At 36.8% G+C, this 21,371-nt stretch overlaps 1 protein-coding gene across 2 annotated transcripts; it reads right to left on the reverse strand.

Annotated features, from left to right (window-relative positions):
• Nucleotides 1-1,240: 1,240 nt before the first annotated feature.
• rad18 (RAD18 E3 ubiquitin protein ligase) lies at nt 1,241-20,856 on the reverse strand. Of its 2 annotated transcripts, XM_026349416.1 has the most exons (13): nt 20,719-20,856; nt 19,850-19,928; nt 18,644-18,705; nt 18,416-18,486; nt 13,768-14,195; nt 13,131-13,230; nt 11,284-11,471; nt 10,991-11,061; nt 10,764-10,824; nt 7,209-7,346; nt 6,734-6,860; nt 3,642-3,686; nt 1,244-1,534 (listed from the first exon to the last, which is right to left on the reverse strand). In XM_026349416.1, the coding sequence occupies exons 1-13, from the start codon at nt 20,767-20,769 to the stop codon at nt 1,444-1,446; spliced, it is 1,512 nt and encodes a 503-aa protein (XP_026205201.1). In that variant the 5' UTR covers nt 20,770-20,856; the 3' UTR covers nt 1,244-1,443. The 2 variants fall into 2 exon arrangements, with proteins under 2 accessions (XP_026205202.1, XP_026205201.1); XM_026349417.1 differs by lacking the exon at nt 3,642-3,686 and having other exon boundaries at nt 1,241-1,534.
• Nucleotides 20,857-21,371: the final 515 nt, after the last annotated feature.

A 21,371-nucleotide genomic window follows, 5' to 3' on the forward strand; every position in this document is an offset into this window, starting at 1 on the left:
GCATTAAATGCATAACATGGACTTTCAAAAATGTTCTTTGCATGTTCCCTGATGTTAATGGTGATGGGTTTATGTGTAGATCTGCTGCTGATCTGTTGCAAGTCTGATTAATCCCTCATCATGACATTCACATTAGTCACCCTCCCTTTGAAGGCTTTTGACTTTTCAAAAGGTTGGAATATGAGTGAAAGTAGATCAGGAGCAGAGAGAAGGGTGTTCAATATCTAGCACAGTTTCGAGGTGTAAAATCGGTCTCATCTTGTGTTAGATGATAAATACCTGCTTCAACATTTCCACCAACACACACACAAATGATGTGACTAAAAAGGTGCAGTGTCTGTGGATTTCTCCGAGATGTGTATTGTAGGTGGAATCAATGACATCACTTTCTGCTTCACTGTCTCTCAACTTTATAAAAAGCCGCAGAGTCCTCTCCTGTGGCAAGAAGCAAGAGCGACACTCCTGTTAATTAAGCCAGAGAGAAACTGGATCATCACATGCAGCGGGATCATCCATGCAGCACGGACACAAGTCCAACGATGTCTTTTGGAGTCCTCGCTTTATCACACAGTCCAAATTGAGTCCCAAGCACTGACTCCAGGTGAGACCTGTTTTAAATCAAGGTCTGCTCGCTCTCCCATGTACGAATGTACAATATAAACCGCACCTTCCCTTCTTAAGTGTTTACACTTTCGCTCAGTTTGACCTGGGATTTCCATAAGCACTGGTGTTATTGAATTATGACCCCGGTTGCTTTTCTTCCAAAGTAAACACTTTGAAAGTGACAGATTTGTTGCATGCTTTGAAATTACAAACGACAGAGGAATCTCATGTGACCTAGCTCTTAATCTGAGTCGGGCAAACAATGAGCCAAACATGAGAAATGTTTTTGAAGATGGATGTGATAGGCTAGCAGGCAGACAGCTATTTGGAGGGGAAAGGGGCATTTTCATGCTCTCTGGGAAAACATTTACACAATGTCCACACAAAAAGAAAGATTTCCATGAAAAGATATTATAAAGACACAATCAATTAAAAAAAAGGCACAATAGAAAACAGCACATGGACTGACACTGGCTAAAACTAGAAATCGTGTTCATGTCTGCGCACGTCTACTTTTAAACAAAAATGCTTCTATTTTAAACATGGAATACAGTTATTTTAATACTGATTTAATAATCTTCTCGTTCCTGAGGTAACCTGATGCAGTGGAGCATGCCATATGTCATCACGGATCAAGAGACAACAAAAATGTTAAAATAAACATTTATTTGGAACATGACACATGAAGTAAACACTGCAGCTTCAGAAAATAAACTAATACCAGACTGGAATGTGCATAAAAAAATGTCTTCATATGCTTGAAAATCAGTCACAAGTTTATATTGATTTGGTCAGAGAGCGATTTCTCCTTCGCTCTCCTTCCACGTCCTCTATCCCTCCTTACGTTTTACGCCGTCGTTTCAGGACAGGTGATGAAGCTGCATCGTCTCCTCTGGACACTCGCTTTTGCACTGAGGTCCTCTCTGCGTTTCTATGAAAGAACAATTTCTGTCATGACCTTTTAGTCTTTTGTAAACAGAGAACAGAAATATCCAAAATGTCTTCTAACAAATTTCTGAACATTTTACTTTGGCATATAACAGCAAAAGTAACACAAAAGGTGATTAAGGTATCTGACTTAAGAGGCACCCCGGCACCCAGGCATACTTGTACTGTACACCGGCTGTTTGGCTTTTGCACACAATCTATCATGTATACAAAAGCTGCAGCAGTAAATTACCCATGAAGCATAGTGCTCACTTCTGGAATATGCATCAGCTGTGGGCCTCAGAGTACTGTTTTATAGCCACAAAGACACTATGCATTGTTTTAACTAATCTAGTAAATTTGTCAATTTCTCAGACCATCCACCAAAATATGTTGAAACAATTCAGTAAAATGAAATTTATACAGTCAATTACCAGCCAAGCAGATACAGCAATTAATTAAATATATTACAGTGGGCTCAATGACATCAGTAACACATTTGAGTTAGTTTGGCTTTATAAAGTCAGGAGTATGTTTATTAAATGTGGTCAGGGAGGTAGTGGTATCTGGAGAGTAAGTAACATGTTCTCAGAAAAGAAATTACAGAGTTATAGGTGAATGGTAAGGGACTGGTTCAGGAGGCACAGAAGGATTACTTGTAAGATTTCCCATCTGCCTGCATATGTTTGGTGGCAGCAAACATTAATTTAATTGTGAATGTCGAATACCTCATGGTGGCATGGATTGTCTCAGGCAGACAAGTGTGTCTGGAGGGGTTTCAGTTTTGGATCAGGTTTCAAGCTGGTAAAATTCCCAGATTTGCTCAGCTCTGCGGCCAAACAAATCCATCTTTCATTCTCAGTTTAGTCAACCTCTCTCAAAGGAGGCATCAGCAGCACAGAAAATAAAGGCTCATCCCATACCCAAGCACATGACAACTCAGTTATGTTATCAATGAGTCAACAAAATAACTGCAATATGTAATATTTACAGATGGGTACACACAATACAGTATGTAAAATACACACATAAACGCTCGTAAAATTAATACAACCTCACCAAAGTCTACAAGGGAACTTCAAACAGCAGTCATGCAGGAAATGCAAACTGCAGGACAGTTGACCATCACTCAACCTTGCAAAAACTACAGATCTCCTTATAGATCAGTCATTGCCTAATCAATATGTTTTGAAACTATGTGACCTCTGTTGGCTCTACAGCTCAGCATGAAGTGTTACACACTTCTGGAGCACCTCTGACACATACCACACAGCCTCAGTGTGCTGTATGTGCGTGCCCTAAAACCACAGTGCCTTCCACATGGATCCACTTACAACCCAACATAAAGAGCTCTGTTCAGATGAATGTACTAGCAATATATATCCACCTTTAGCCAGAGACAAGGTTATATGTCTTGTTATACTGAGTGCATGGACTAAAAATTCCAACACTGGAATTTAAGTGTGTAGTGTGTAGTGTGTAGTGGAAGGATGGAGAGGTGAAGTAGCAGGTAGGCCACTGTGTGTATCAGGACTACTGTCGCTGATAGACTGGTAAAGCATTGTCAAGTCCAGACAATACTGGTGTACTCTGGGTACATACTGGTTAGTGTGTATGCATGGATAACATTAGAAGTTTTAATTTGAAAAGTCAAAACTGGACAGAAAAAGCTAAATTTGGAAGTGAAAGCTGGAATACTTATTTTTAAATCTGAGGAATAACAGCACAACCCAACTATAAACAAGTGTGTAAAATGTTTTTCAGTTCTTTGATAAATTCTTTCAATCTCTTCTTTCTTTACATTCTTCAATCTCACAGGACATCGCTGGGCAACAAGAAACAGATGTCGGTTATCAAATATGGGTTATCTCATAGAAAAGATATATGGATATATTTGATATGTTCAATGCTGTTTAATGTCACAAGGTGTATATACCCTAAATTAATGTGCACAATTTGCACGACAGACAGCACCCTTGGCAGCAAGTATGTTGACATCCAATCTACATATTAACACAAAACTACAATAATTACTGATATGATTTAATTAATTAATAATCAACTGTGTGTGATGGCTACTTTTACTTTTCTAAAAAGTCATGATTACTTACTCAAGATTTCCGACAGGGTCTGGACCAAAGATGTCAGAAAGAGAACTGAGAAGAGAAGGAAAAGAAAAAAGGGGGAACATGTTATTTTCGAACACTGACCCTATATTTTATCCCATATTAAAAACATCCTATAGATCTGTCAGTGACAATGCCTCTACCAAAGACCAACATGCAATATTAGCATATTAATTAACATCAACATCAACAACAACAACAACAACAACAACAACAAAAAGGAGTGAAAAATCAAGATAAGTTACTTTTTCACAGGATCATTTCACTATTCTTCATTTCCCTGACTACAAACTTCAGGCTACAGTTGCATGAGATTGCCTCAGACAAAGACATAAAAACATTATGCACTGCACATAAAAGTACAAACCTACTGTATTTTTTCCTCTCACGCTGTCAGTCAGCAAGAGGTAAAGCATTTTGAACTGCAACTACAGCTCATCATCTGTGCATTTGTTCCATACTCCCAACAAAACAAGGGTTTTCCTTTCATTTGCTACATACTGTAGTATCTATATATGAATTCTTACAAGCACAGTAAAAAATTTAGGGGTCCTTAATATACATACACTTAACACACTCAAATTTATATCCCTAGATTTATCATTTAAAGGCAGCATACAAATATTAAATATACTGTTCTGAATAACTTTAGAAGGAAACGTCTGCTTCTGGACGGCTCTGTTGACAGCAATGACTAATGACTAATAATATTAGTTTTAATAGCAGAGTAAAGCAAAAGCAAAGTAGCTGTTCTGATTGCTGAGTTCCTGGTCCAGAGGATGCACTTGAAAGACAGCAAGTAATCTTTCCTCTTTGTAATTATACTCTTGCTATTATTGAGCTCCAACTGTGAGATTTCACATGAATGCTCTTCATATCTGAGTGGTAGGAAAAAAGATCTGAATAACAGTAAACAGTCTGTTTTAAGGCCTGTCTGTTTATCAGGGCATCTGAACACAAAATTATACAGGAAAAACGACACCTAGTCCATAACTAGAGTAATTTCAGTCAGGATCACCAGGCCACAACCTTCAAATATAGTACATGTCTATTTTAACAAAAATAAAAAATTTGTAACATCATGGTTTTTATAATAAAGACATACTTTATCGATTCCCTTGAAATTGTTGTTTGGGCAGCCGGTGATGCTATGGGGTTTTGGTTTCCAAGGATGCCTTGACCATTGGCCAGGAAGAACCAGGAGTCCATCCCTAATCTTGGGTTAGGGTTCATGGTCTATTTAGGCAGAGCTATATGTTGCTCCAGTGGTAATGTTCGATTCATTGATGCTTTATTAACCCCCTTGGAGAACGTCTTGTTGACATGCAGCCATACTTATAGTGTCAAGAGTTCAGGGTTCAGTGTCTCGTCCAGGAACAAGACATGTGGCCAGGAACTGGGGTAAACGAGAGTTGAACCACCAACCCTGGGGTTCATAGATGACTGCCCTACCAACTGACAAACAGTATCCCTTAAAAATTCTAAAAAAGGAGAGATTTAAAGAATCGTCAGAAAACTGATTCTGAAAACGATTATACCTCCTTTGGTAACAGGGAGAGTGTTTGAGTGTGACAATAAAACTTTAAATGAGCGTAAACTCTTGAAAAAAGAATCCATCAGGTCTATGTGGTATGAAAGCAATGATGGAGAGGCTTCAGAGTCCAAAACACAACTGCTCTGTAATTCAGACGCATTCCTTCTTATCAAACCTTGTTTTGCCACGTACGCTAATACCATCTACAGTATGTAGCTATGATGAACATGATATACAGTAATATTAGGGCTGTCCTGAATACCGATTCTTGTCAGGCCAGATGAGATATATAATCTCTCCAGCATGTTCTGGGTCTGACATGAAATCTGCTCCCAACTGGACGAGCCTGGAACACTTCCAGTGGAAGGGGCCCGGGTGGCATCCTGATAAGATGCCAGTACTACCTCAGCTGGCTCAATTTGATATAAAGGAGCGGCGGTTCTACTTCAAGCTCCCTTGTGATGTTCGAACTCTTTACCCTATCTCTAAGGCTAAGCTTTGAAACTCTTTGATGGAAGCTCATTTAGGCCACTTACTGTATATGGGAAATCTCATTCTTTTGGTCACTACCCAAAGGGGGTTAGGCCAGGGTTCAAACGCAGATCACAAACAAATAAATTGAGAGTTTTGTCTTTTGGCTCAACTCCCTCTTCACCACAATAGTCTGATACAACATTACTGCGGATGTTGCAGCAATCTGAGGTCCCCAAACTGGACACTCCCCTCCCCCTAGCTGCTCCTTGAAATCATAACCATGAAAACTGCAAACATAATCAGTGACAAGGAACAACCATGGTGGAGGCCAACTCCCACTGAGAATGTTTTGACTTATTGCTCAGAATACTAACACAACTGTCACATCTTTTTCCTAACATGTTTCGGTTATACACAGACTAGCTGGCCATATCTAAGGCCCAGCACACCATACTCCCACAGTACTCCCAAGGTTCTTAGAATAAAAGGAAATCGAAATCTGCAGGTCAAGATTATTAAATAAATTGAGAATCAGTACAGAAAATCGGTGCATCTATAGTATTTGTATGTATATTCTATCTATCTGTTTATATAGACGAAATGTATTCTCTAAGAGTAATGTCTTGGGCAGTAGTTTTTTGAATAATCTTAATAAACAGGCAGTTTGTAGAAGCAGTTGTCATGGCAAAGCTGTATGTCTCTTTTTTTCCTAACATGTTTGCATCTCAATACAATTACCTAGGAATATGTTTCCACAATAACTGACATTAACATGAATGAACTGATGAGTAATTCTAAATTAATCGGTTTATTACGATTCTGTCCTGTCTATGTGTCACAAATAGAAAGAAAATAAGTCAATAAAATGAAGAAGAGAAGCACTTTTTCAACAAAAAAAAAAATCATAAATGATCAAGGTCAAAGCAAATCTTTGGTCCCTGTAGAATTATACCAACTCATATCAAACTGTATGCAAATTGTAGAAAAAAGAAAAGAAAAACATAATAAAACAACAAGCTTTGAGGGTGTCACTGCAACCGAATCAGGGTGTGTATTATTTACAACTCACCTGCTAACAGACACATCGCTATGGGTGGGGCTGGGTGACAAAGCAATCCCTGTCAAGGACAGTTCCTCGTGACCATCTTCGTCTTCCACCTTAATCACGAAGCAGTTCTTCGATTCTTCCACTTGACCTGAAGGAGACAGAAACATATCATCAAAACATATCAAGCCAGATATCCTGAGGGAATCAATCAATATAGAAATAACCTGTCAAAATATATATGCGTAACATGAATGCACTTGACAACAAAATCTCACCAAATTTTCACATATACTTGATGTAAAGACAATTTCAGGTCCTGTGGGTTCTATCACATACTGTAACAAGGGACAATGTAAAGTTTTGTATGCCTTTAAAATTTGCATAGTTGATCCAAATTAACAATGTGCAGAACCACCAATGTATTTGTTTGTTTAGTATAGATCCCACTAAATTGTGGGAAAATTATATTTTAATAAATATACAAGTGTTACAGTACCTCTGTCTGTCTGTTCTATTCTTTGTGTATCCCCTCCCTCCCCTATGTCTTCCTGTTTGATACGAGTTTGCCTGGAGGTCTCTAGACGACCCCGGACCTGGGCAATCAAGCGGGAAAAATCACTGCTGTGCTGCTTTCCTGTGGGGGAAAATTGAAGTCGATAAGTAAATGTTTGTGCCAAAGACGTTCAGTAGACATGGTCAAAATAAACAGAATGTATACCTAGCAGCAGAAGATATCAAAAGTTGATTAAACATTTGTTTAATGCATTAATAGCCTGCTGACTGGCAAATATTCTCAAATAGTAAATTTACTAAGTTAAGTTACTTAATTAAATAATTAATCCAGGGACATTTTTTCCAGTACCAACAGTTTATGATAATGTTTTGCCAGCTGCTTATTATGGTAACACAAATAAGAATATCTTATAAGGCTGCAGGGTCCCAGGACTTTCACTTTCCTGTCTGCTCATTCACCATGCCCAGCACTAGCAGAGTGAGTCATCCACATCCTCCTTCGATAAATCAAGAGGTTATCACAGCAGTGCAGCTATTTATAGAACACTCATCCTATGAGTCACATCCATTTTCAACCACTTTTAAAGTTATACGTACAGTTATTTCCAACAAGCTCCCTCAATCATGTCAACATGACTTCAATTTTTCTTTCTTTTTTTAATGCCACTGTTCTTTTTTCACCTCTTAAACATAAAAACACACCTGGTCTAGATTTCTGTGTATCAGTATCGTCTGTGAGCTCCTAGCAAATGGGATATAAAAATCTTTGACATGTAATAGCCAACTAACTCTACAAGTCATTATAAAATAGTCTTCGTATTGTTTTCACAGAGAATACATAAATCATTTCACCCGTTTTACATTCTCATTTCACCCCTTGCTGCTAAATTGCTCACTGAAGACACTGCAATTGCGCTTGTTTCTGTGTCTGGTAATGTGTTGCGGAAGGCATTTGAGGCCTGCACCTAATGGAGGCCTTCTGGACTGAATAAAGTAAGATTGACATTATGGCTATGTGACAACAAATACTGAATATGCTAAATTTAAATGATCTTCTTGGAGAAATATGCAATACTGAAGAAAAAGAGCAGTGTATTCTGCTTCACAGCATTACCACGCAACAATTACTCAACTTTGACTAAAATAACATCATGCAGTTTCTGTGATGGATAACCTCTCAGGCAATAGTCAGGTCTTTGCCAGCGGATTTTCCTACTGAACTGGCTGCTTAGAATTGGAAAAAATAAATTAAATGATCAGTCTCAAAGCTTATGGTCTGCTTTGGATTGCAACCACAGCCTGTCATTAAGATCTCTGAAGCATAGCTAATCTGTGTGTTTTTAGATTATAAAATGGACTGTCTCATCTGAAATAAAGCATGCTTACCCTTAACATCAGAGGTAAATACTCTTTTATGAAATAAATCATAAAATGTCAGGGAAAAAGAATGGGGGAACCAGAAATCTCCTGAAGGAAATGCTGATTAAATCTAAAAGAACAGCTCAATTCCTGTCCTTGTCTCGTGTACGTGAGGACAAGGCAATGTTTAACAAAAATCAAATAAAAGGCAGTTCACAGAGCACAACAACATGCAAAGAATCAATTAAGAAATGGAAAAGAAAACCAACTTTTAAGATGAAATGAAAGTAGGTAATAGTAAAAAACTATGTACTACTATTTATTTCACAAAAATGAAGACAGGAAAAAAAAAGCATGTGGGCAATACTAGTACCCCCATGATTCAATAAGTCTTTTCAGCACTCAGGACTCATCTGTCCATAGAACATTTGGCCTCATTCCCAAAGCGTTCTTAAAGCCAATTTACACTGTTTTTATAAAGACTCTGATGTTCACCAATGTTTTCGTATTTGATATTTGATATTAACAAAATCTATGCACACTCAAGACTTAAGCACTAAGCCACATTTGTCTGCACATGCACATGTTTGCGCAGAATAATTGGTTATTGCATTACTGTTGATTCTACAACTCTAACAATATTAAAAATATTATAGTATTTTGTTTAACTTCATCAGTTGTGTATGTGTTATTTTATATCCACCACTGACTCATGTCCTTTTATGGACACTGACAGGCAGTTTACATATTTTAAATATTAACAACTACAAAACGTGATGAGATTCACCAACATAAGAATGGAGCTATGCCCTGTTCTCATGTTGTTTTTAGATAATCTTTTTCCTGGAAACTTTTCCAAACAAACTATTCTTGTTAAATTTTCTTCTAATTGTGCTGTCATGGACTTTAACAAGTGAGGCTTGACACTTGTTTTGAATGTGCTGTGATATCCACTCCTGAGAAGACTTGCAACTGTCTTGATTCAATTCCAAATTGTTTGGAATTGATGTGCAGCAACACATCACATGGCTTCACAGATCATTGCTTATGTCTTTACTTATTGCTTTATGTTGTCCTTCTTCCTTCTTGTGTTAAAACACATCTGAATGTTTCAGACCAGCAAACTTTCAAACTTCTGCTTTTTCAGTTCCTGCTGAGGATTGATTAATCAAGAGCTGATGAATGGCAGTATCTGGCTGCAACCTCTTACTAACCCTTAATACTTAGGATTGCCTTATTTTTATTTATTTATTTTTTTTCTTCATTTTTGTTAAACAAATAATGGAAAGGTAAAAAATGGTGAATGGCATGTCATTGTACCTCTGAGGTTGCATTTGCCTAATACTGGGCAAGAGCTGCTAGTGAATATATTTTGTTAAAATGCAAAAATGAAAATCTACCTCATTTAATAAACCTTATTAGGACACAGTCATGTTACAGCATATTGTCCATTTCCCTTCACTTGCCTGATGTGTAAAACAGATATACACATACAAACAACAAGCCCAAAATGACATACAACATTGCTTCAAAAGAAGCACTTAATGGAGGAGTGGGTGGTCTAATATGTACCACTCTAGTGGAATGGAAAAATCACGCCTAAGTGTTTTCCAACATACATTTTTTAGGGCTGTAAAATATATGGTGACAGCAAAAAGGAGAAAACATTATACATTATTTCAGCCAACAGAAGCTTGGTCGATTCAACTAGCTATCAAAAAACAAATTCATATTTTGGAGATAAATTGTGCAAGTCACAGGTATTTTGAATTTCTCTTTGACGTGTTTTCATGCTACTTATATATTTTGGTATTTTTCTTCACAAGGCACCATTCATACATTTTTGCACCTGAAACACAGTTTTATGCACAGTATAGTAATTTTCTTTTTTTCAGCACACAGGGTCATAGTGTTATTTTTGTTTGGTTCATCTGTCTGCAAATATCTTTTTTAACCCAAAATACAGGATTAAACCATTTCCTCTCATCAGACACAGAGTACAAGCATACTATTGTCTTCATTGTATATGCAGATGCACCATGTAACAGAAGATGTAATGCTACATAAAATAGTTTGACTTCTATTGGCACCGATTTAATTAATCAGGTTAGTTACCTCCGGTGTCAATACACAATCTGTGAAAATTCCCCCCATTAAACTACTTAAAATTATTACTTACTATATTTTGAATGCATCTCATCAATCTCCTTCTCAGACTGATTCTTTGAGAATACCATGACCTGCAAAATGTTTAAAAGGAGAAAAAGACATCAACTGTTGAAGAAAACACATTTACTGAGATACTGCTAAGCAACTTAAACTTACTTTCCACTTATAACTGGAAAGTTTTCAAAAGCAGCCTATAAAATTCATTATTTACTTATAATTGTATTTATTAGAACTCACTGGTTTGGCTTTCCCCTGCAGCTGATTCCTCAACTTCTCATTGGCCTCCACCTCTCTGGCAATATCTTCAACTGGTGAAAGAGTAAAGAGTAAAAAAAAGAGTAAATCTTTACTACTATCTTTACTTTACTACATGCATGTAGTAAGTGTAAGTTTTAAGTGACACATACACTTTATTTAGACCAAACAAGAGGTCAGACATCTATCTGCTCATGTCTGCAAAATGCAAAATACAAAACATTTCAGTTGAATATAAGATCACCATTATGGTTTAAGGAGCCAAACACTCTCACCTGATTTTGGGTTAAGGGAATCACACTGGGCATTGTATATATGGACAAAGTCCTGGTGTCTTTTGATCAGCTGGTCTCGAGAACCCTGCATTGAGAGATGGTTTTCCTTCAGCCTCCTCTTCAGCTCCTGCATGGAAAGTAGGTTGTACACAAGTTTGGCCATTGGACGCCTCCCGCTGCCAGGGGAACTGTAACAAACAGGTTTCCTAATTTATTTCAGTAATAGCCAGTTGGTTTTGTAATGCCTGGTGTGTTTTTGTGCTCAGCAGCAATAGAGTTATATCTACAGAATCCAAGCCTTGGAAATTATAAGCATAAAAGAATGATGGTAATGTCAACGTAATTAAATGTATCACACGGTGGCCACATCAGTTGAGCTCATAACAAGATAATATTAACGGATGGGAGTTTCCATTTGTCAGCCTGGTCTGATGATCCATAGCCCTGTTGTAATCACAGAAGTCAATCAAATCTATTTTCCACTTGAGTAAGTTAAGTTATTAAGGCTGGTAGCAAAGGAATCTTTGTGCAGGCTGGCTATACAAGGCCAGAATATTAAAGCCTTTGCAATTCATCTTTATGACATCAAGGGCTACTCCAGATTAAGTATTTTGCACTGTCACACAAATATGATAATTCATGGCAGAACCCTGTAATTGCTGTATGGGTCATTATGATCCTTTCAGTCTCTCAAATCATGTCACATTATAGAACAATCTACTTGCCACATGTTTTGAAAGCCTGTACAGGAGTACCAAGGAAGACTGGGGCTGTTTAAAGACAAAAGGTAATCTCAAAAAAGCACTGACTGGTTTAGGTTTTGTTACTTTACTTTGTATGAAGCAAATTAATGAAAGCTATTTACAGCATCATTTGAACAAACCTTAATATTACAAGTAATCACAATAACCTTTGCACAGTATATAAACCCCACACTGCTATGCACTCAATGTTGTGTTTAGAGGCATTATCTTGATGCAAGAGCTACTTCCTGTAAAGATTCATTCCTTTTATGTGACATTTGGGTCCCTACTGACCTCCAGACTATTATGTGGACTATTGCTATTGTGTGGTATTTGTTATTCGACCACTCCTGGAGAGGGTAATAATGGTACTGAATATCCTAGATCAGAAGACAATCTCCCCGACAGTTGACTAGTAGACTCTTCCGAAATTCTTGAGTTCCTTTCCTGCTTGGTGACCACAAACTAGAAGTGTGAACTTTCCAAAATTGTCGCGGGCAAAACAATAGTTATTTGCAACTGTTACAAAGATAAGTTTGACACATCAGACGGGAACACAACCTTTGTAAACACCTTAAACTAAGACACACAACAAAACATGCTGGCAGTAAAACAGTGAGAGGACCCCACATGACTTCATGAGCCGCAACTACACAGCCAGAAGCTACTAAAACAAACATAAAAATGAGACATGGAGAGGATGTAGATTTTTTTTCTTTAAATAGATCAGGTCCTCCCAGTCTCCCACCCGACACAATGACTGAAGCACCTCACCCTAATTTGCGCTTCAAATGAATTGATAATCCTGGAGGTTTCTGGATTCTTCGCACACAAATATTTAAGATGGGATCATTTTCCACAATAAATAAACAAATCTAACATAGACTCATATGTCTAATTAGGTTCTTTACCTGTCTTTCATTGGTTCTTCTTGTGTTCTTTATCTATTTTTAGCACTGTGGACATCTGCTCACATTTTATGTCATATTTATGCAAAATTCTAAAGACTTCACAAACTTTCAAGTGCTACTGTACATTGCAGTTCTCTTTAGAGCACTATCGCTGGGACAAACAACAGCAGAGAGTATAAAATTGGTCTTTTACCTCCTCAGGCTTTCTTTCTTCTCTCCACTAGTAAGACATGTATCCAGATGCTTGTTGATGAACTGCTGTGATACACTTACAGAACACACAGGACACTCCACTGTGAAAAGATACACAACATAAGATAATTAGCAGCTTATTAAAAAATAAATCTTTTTAAATTTTTGTGATGAGTCATAATGCATTTCATATTTAAAACTAACGCCTCCCTTAGTGACACTTCATCAGAAACATTTCAGGAACAAAGAGTTAAGCCTTAATTAATTAAATCAGAGTAAACATATGGAAAATCATAAACATTACACTCATAATCTACAAAACAACACCTACTTTCATTAACAACAGCAAAAGATGCACACAATAACATTTTTGAAAAAGAAGAAACTAAATGTGAAAGTCTATGAACTTTTTGTTAAAACGATAGCAGTTTACAGTTGTAAACTGTTATGTGGAGCAGTTTGGCAGACATAGAACAGATCTGACAATGACCAAACAGCTCTCCCTTGTGGAGATTCTGAAGCCTGGTAAATGTGAATGACTGAGACTTGTGAGTTTGTGAATGAGTTAACAAATTAGTTAGCTGAGGTGTCAAACTGTGTGATGACGCATCCTTAACCTGCAGGTAGAACATATTCACCTTTGATTACGGGCTTTATGTCTGTTGATTGTGATGAGGAAGATGCCATGTCAGCCCCAGTGTTAACACAAAGCGAGACAGTGGCCTCCTGTTTGATTAACATCAAACCCTGGTTAGAGGTCTCCTCCATATCCACGGGCTCTTCTTTCACAGTCACTGGAAGTTGAGCAGTTGCTGAATGTAGGTCTTTGTGATTTACATTGCGGGTGCATGCAGTCTGTACTTTTCCCCGTCGAAAACACTGAGGGACAGACCCATCTTGCTGGGTTTCTATAGTGGGAGATGTTTTCGATTTCTTTTGAAAAAAGTGACTTAGAACACTGTTGCACTTTTGGCCCTTGTCTCTAGGAGTTTTACATTTGATAGTTGAAGCTGGGGTCTTTGGTGATATTGGAGGAGAGTCAAAATGTACTTTTGACAACTGCTGCCTGGAAAAAAGGAAGTAAAACTATATGTGAATGCGAATATGTGTAATAAATGTTAAAAACATATAAAACAAATCATTAACAAATATAATTACATGAAATACCTTATCGAGGGTAACTAACCTAATGTCCCTTTAAAACACGTTAAGTAAAATAAAATGAGAAGCAGTATGTGCCAACAAATGCTACTGCCAGTAAAGTGAGCCGTTTGACGTTAAACTCCACCTGCTCAATTATCTTTCCTCTTTTTTACTGAGCGAGAAAAAGCAGACACACTGGCTACAGTCTTGGAAATGTGGAAAGCAAATAAATAGCAGCAGGGCTATTACTTGGCAATAAAGCAGAACCAGTGAGGTGTGTGATGTTCTGATTTCCATATTTAAAACTTATTTGTGCTAACTGCCCCCATTAATGCATGTTCATGTACATACACACACACACACACACACACACACACACCAAAGCAGCTCTTCTCAAATGTGATGTGGAAAGCCCTCCCCCCTCACCTCCTACCATCCATCTGCCACATTACATGCAGTCAGGTCTACTACTGGTCACTCCACTAAAATTTCTCTATTAAACTTTATATTTCAATAAAGTATTATGGATTATTCAAGTATAGCAGTATATTTTGCAGAAAAAAAACTATTTCTAAATTGTACGGATAAAGGCATTAAACTAAAACATTGGGGTTTCATATTTTAAATAAGTTATGTTCCTACTGTAAATTAGCATCTAACTGATACTTTTACTGATACCAGTAGTAGTACTCAATACAGCCTGGATTATTCAAGGTATTATTATTTTATATCTACATATATATCAACCATATCATCAGAGCATATACTTTTTACCATTACTTTTGTCAAATGGTGCCCCAGCTGTTGCCATACAGAAGACACAGGCAGGCAGAGCAAATATATGTTTGAAGCTGAAGTGTATCTTTTGTACATACTGTATCATTATAAATACTGCTATGTGATGTGTCCTCTATAGGTGAATTCATGTTTTCTTTATGGTCTGTAAACAGACGAGCTAGGCTTATTGCTGTATAGTGTTGGTACCGGTGACAAAAAATTACCACAAAGACTTGAGATCACCAATGTAACTTGACTCTAAGTGACTTAAAAGTACTTTTTTCCAAGCAAAAAAAAAAACAACGACAAAAAACTCACTTTACTGAAATATTTACAGTACTTCAATATCTGATATTCAAACTTATTTTAGGTAAAAGAAAAAATGTAATAATGTGCCACAATTGACTGCATAGTGGCAGGAAGAAAGATGTGGGCCATTAATCATTAAGTTAAGAATAAAAGAGGTGTGAAATCTTTACAGTGGCTGCAAATCAATGTTTTTATAAACACCCCTGTTTCATAAGCACTAAATACAGACAAAAGAGATTTAAAAAAAAATATATAAACAGTCTCCTCCAAAATTACTGTAATGGCAAGGCCAACTTATTCATGTTTGCTGTGTACCAAGGACATTTGGGTTTAAGATCAAACAGAAATATTAGTAAAAAGTTCAAATCAATCACACAAGCATAAGCCACAGCACTACCTCAACCGTGCTTTACAAATGAGCTTGTGTGGTTCGGATCATGAGCAAATGGTTTTTGGCCTTTCCATCACTTTAAAAGAGGTTCATTTATCCAAGAAACAACAAATTTCAAGGTAAAACCAAGAGTAATCTTGCAATTATTTAAACTTATTGTTTAAATAATCAATATAACAGGTAGGGCTGGGCAATATGAAGAAAACATATGACAATATTTTCTTCACTATACAAATCAAATCACTGACAAATTCTGAACACTTAATTGCCTTATCAGATAACTATGCTCACATGAAACATTGGGCAATAGAGTTTGTTAGCTTCAATAGCATTCTCAGAAAAACTAAACCAAACAAACAAAAGTAAAACTAGAGAAAAAACGACTACATGCTGCCCACTACAAGATAGAAGTACCAAGAAAACATCATGTCCTTTATCCACAAAAGAAAATGGCATTGTGCCTTTGGTGATCAATTCAATAGCAGTGTCTGATTCTCAATGTACCAGTTCCACTAACAGTTCCACCTCTGCTTAAGTAAAAGGGATTACCGAGTGAGAGAAGAGACTATAAGGTAGCTGGTTTTGTAATAATAGAAATGTTAGGCACTGCAATAACAGCTAATGAAAAATAAGCCTCCATTTTAATACAGCAGACCAATGCCATTGGCCAAAACCTCCCTTTCAAACACATATTAAATCAAACTCCCCAACCATATACTTTAAATATTCTTCCTTGAAATACAATGTAGACACAACTTTTTACTCAGGCTCAAATTAATTTACAAAAACTGTACTGTTTGAGACAAGACTGCATAAAACTTTGACAGCCACCTATGAAGGAATCCCATTTTTCAGACACTCACTCGCTCTAGACAACAGGAAATTAAACCAAAACTGAGGAAACAGTAGCTGCGTCAGCTACTCATTCACAAAAGCGATGACAATCTACAGTTTGAAAGCAGAGCTTTCAGAGTGCTGATAACACGGACATGATTGATGGAAGGGAGAGCTTTCAGACAAACATCAGCCCAGACACTGAAGAAACAATTCTGATGATTTTAGTTTAAGGCAGTCTAGCAGGAATTTGTATCTGTTTTTCTTTTCCTTTCCTTTGTGAAAAATGCTATAAAGCACCTTAAAACATGCATTACTCTTCCATCATCTATCCAAAATAGCAGAATTGTATTCCCTAGTTCCTCCTGGTCTGTCAAAGACATTTGGAAAAGACACTAAAACACCATAGTAGAGTCTTCATTTATGTGCAGCTCTACAACAACTGCAGTTTGGACAGGTATCATTGCCTCCCTAAGTGGGTTCCAGCTTTTAGTTCTTTAGTCACAAACTGTACCACTGGCAAACAAACCTGTATAAATTAAATGGCATTGCTAACCACTGCTGGTCTAACATCTGCAATAATTCCTCCTCATGTTGCGGTGTTTGTGCAGGTTGTGGAAAAAATTTGTCTCATCTTTCCACTTTTTGTTGTTGAAACTTTACAATATAATTGGCAAATTATTATATTAATACTAATACTATTTCAATATACCCTCTTAATTTTTCTTTATCAAACAACTGTTACACTGAGGGAAAACACCTCAACATTTATTCGTCTACTTAAAACAATCAACGACTGCAAGTGCAGTGGCACGAAAAAGTATGTAAATTTTGTAGTTTTACGCATTAATTTGTTATAAAACATGATCTTGTCTTCATCTAAGTCAAAACTATTAACAAATATGGTGCGCCTAAAATAGTAACACAAAAGAAATTCAGATCTTTCTTTATTAAGAACAAGCATAAAATGGCATAGTGCTAGCGGAAAAACTATGTGAACCTTTGGATGTAAGAAATGGTTCACCAGGGCTACTAAAACAATCAGTTTTGAGGAATGTTTTTAAATTTAAAAATGTAAGGTACTTTTTTGGGGTGTTTTTTTTAGACAGCCTCTGGCCACCATTCTCAGTGTCTATATCCTATTGTAATGAAAAACTATTGACCTTGAGGATAAACAACACACAGGTAAGTGCAATGAGAACCCTGAATGACCTCAGTTGATCCACATTTGATTTACATATAATCCTTAAATCAGAAGCAGATAACTGAAGACAACCGTAAATGGTCCTCCTGTGCTGGTATATTAAAGTGAACTAAAATTTCTTCCCTTGTGGACATATTGTAATAACAGTGGGATCCTCTGAAATCACCACAAAAAACAATTCTTCAGTTCTTACATATAAAACAGAGAGATCTTCAGGTGGTACAGCCAAGTTCATGGTAAAAAAGTTGCACTTTCCGGAAGTGTTTTTTTCAGCTACCCCAAAGGGCAAAAGAATGACAACTAATTACCCAAAAGGGACAAAGTATATTTTACTGGTTTACCTTGTTCTACACCTGTGCTGATGTGCAAAATGCCATAACAATACTTGATTTGATTGAGTTTGATGATGATAAATGAAAGTGCAATTGCTCACTAAGGCAACAATTCAGTAACTCTTTTGTTATGACTGCAGTACCCTACAGTTTTCCATTATTCATCCTGTTAACTGGAACAGTGTCTGTCTAAAAACAGTTACAGGTGATGCACAGCACATTCAGATCCATTTGGAGAGAAAACTCTGATATATAACAGTTTACTGGTCATCCATTATATTGTGTTGCATAGTTACCTTGCAGTTTGAAAGCTTACAACCAATTCATCCAAAACACGGTTGTTTCTTAGGTCTTGTTCTGTTGCTTGCTAAGAAAAAACAAAATAAGTGAGATATAAAATAAATATGGATCCTTTATCAAATTAGGCTAAAACAATTAACTACAAATGATGGTGTGCTAATGTGAAATTCTTATCAAGGTTATAGCCACTATAAAGATAACCATGCATTCAAGTTCATACTTACTGTATTGCAAACTGGACACTGCAACTTATAGGAAAGAAACTTTCTGATGCACAGGGAGCAAACTGTCAAATGAAAGCAAATAACAGTTAGGTTTTATTTTAATTTTTGTTATCCATGTACCATATTAAATTACATTAAACAATACAAGGGAAAACATATTTTTAGTGCTTAGCTGTATTCAGTTCACATAAGAAATAGGTCTGATGTGTGGCTCCTAGCTTAAGTGCAAAAAAAGCAGAAAGCAGATACAAATAAAAACTTCATTTCCAGGAAAGCTGGAACTTTTTCAGAAACGCAATAAAAAACTAAAATAATTTGTTCTGTTCATTTACAAATGTCATATTTTCACTGACCAACATTATTTTATTTTTTAACTATAAGCAAATTTAGAGTGTGATGCCTGCAACACACTAAAAACAGTTGTGAGTGAGACATGTTTACAACTGTGTTTCCTTTTAATTACACTTTACGATTTGGGAACAGAGGATACCACTTATTGCAGTTTTGCTGGATGCAAGACTTCAGCTGTTCAACAGTCTGTGATCGCCTTTGTCTCCTTCTCCCCTTCATGATGCACCATACAGGCCAGTAAAGCGGAGGACTCTGCAGTGTTTCTACACAGAGTTATTATTATAATTATATTAATTATCAAATTTGCTTATATGTACTAAACAATACTTGTACAGTACGGTGGTGTAGTAGCTACCACTGTCTTCTCACAGCTAGATGGACCTGGGGTAGAATCCACCAGCTGGCCAGGTGTCTTTCTGTCTGGAGTTTGCATGATTTCCCTGTGCCTGTGAGTGTTTTCTGCAGCTACTTCTGCTTCCTCCCACAGTCCAGAGACATAAATTCAGGTTAACTGGTGACTTTAAAATGACCGTAGGTGTGAATGTGAGTGTGTATAGTTGCCTATCTCTATACAGTATGTCAGTCCTATGATATACTGAAACCACAGATTTTAGATTATATCACGTTTTAGAAAAGGTCCATACTTTCTGGAAATAGGGTTTGTAAATGTTAAAGATGTCTCCATTCAACACAAAATTGTGGGGAACACAATTAATGCAGATAGAGAACACATCAGGATAAAGATTTCATCTGGATGGACTGTTTAGTTGTGTGTACTCACTACTTTTCTAAACTCACAGTGAGAGTAATTATTACCCAAGTTTCTGTAATAGACACTAAATACGTGTTACTTACAGTTATGTGAGCATTTAGTCATCATTGAAATGTTAAGGAAGTCGAAGCATATTGGACAACGAAGCAGAGCATCAACATTCTGTAAATGAGAAAAACCACAATGGCCAAATCATATTTATGAAACAACTCAGTCACTGGCAGTAACGTCAATAATGAAACAAGTAGGCTGGTTGTAATATATTTGTCATCTGCTACATGGCAGGTTGGAAGCACAAGTTTAACAAAACAATATGAATCCATATTGGTATTCATTCATAATCCACACTGTATTTTAGAAAAATGAGTGTTGAGTCTTGTTTTCATGTGGTACTGTGTGTGTTCATAAACCACATTTTGATCACTGATTATTATTGTACAGCATCCTGAAATAAGTTTCCATTACCCGATTTGAACAATTAGGTAGTAGGGTAATGGGTTAATAGCTGAATTACACTGAACAGCTATCGTTAAACATTAAATAACATTAGATATTGCAAATCTAACGTTATATGTTACTGTACGGCCAATATAAAGTTACAAGTAACAACTTAAGTTAGGTTAAGATGCGACATCTTTGCTAGTACAACAATAAAGAGTAACGTTAACGTTACTTAGCAAACAACTGGCTACTAGGTTAGCTGTAACGTTAGGTCATTAAAGCACGGAGCTTTTTAGCTATACTGTTAGCTATACTGACATAACCCCATTCAACTGTATTTGACTCTCGGTATAAGAAATAGATGAGGACATAGCTCATGTTTTTAATTTAAAGTCGCCCTCCGTCTGTTTGGTTGTTAGCTCTTGTGTTGGGGGTTTTCACTTAGCTAAGCTAGTAACGTCACCTGAATGTGAGCAAACAGGGTACCTTTAAAAATAAACACAAAACTTACTTTCAGACATGCAAGGCCAGGCGGTAAATCGGCTTCGATCTGAAAGGCCATTGCAAACGAACAAAGCAAGAGAAAGTCACAAAGTTTTCGTTTGTGTTGTCAAAAAAACCCAAAAAAGTCCCGCTCAACACAGCGCAGGACGCCTCCTACGTCATTTGACGACTTCCGCTAAGACACAGATTTGTGTCACTGAGCTGTGGGAGCTGAGGCGGGAAAAGAATATTTTCATAATAATATTTAATCCACCGTGTGTGGTCATTTATAGATGAAACCTTAATATTTTCTATTCTCTGTAAATGTACATAAGTTGCTAAAAACCCCTGAGGCTATAAATGGTACAGTGCAATATCAAATGTGATACAGTGATTGAAAAACTACACTTTTACAGTTAATAATTCTTTTGCATTGTATTATATTTCCATTTGTTTGCTGTTTTCCCATGTCTGTTTGTATAAAGGAGAACTTGTGATTCTAAAGGTCTCTTAACCTTCTATTTTAGCATAATCGTACGTATTTATGTTAAATAGTAGATGAGAGTCTAGTTTCACTCAGTTATACAAATGTACTTGGTATGTGGAGCTTATTTTGCAGGCTGCCACAGCACGGCAGTAGAAAAAGGATTAACCTGTCTCCTCCTTTGATACAACTGGAGG

Source organism: Anabas testudineus, chromosome 5 (genome assembly GCF_900324465.2).
Source record: "Anabas testudineus chromosome 5, fAnaTes1.2, whole genome shotgun sequence".
Taxonomy (NCBI): Eukaryota; Metazoa; Chordata; class Actinopteri; order Anabantiformes; family Anabantidae; genus Anabas; species Anabas testudineus.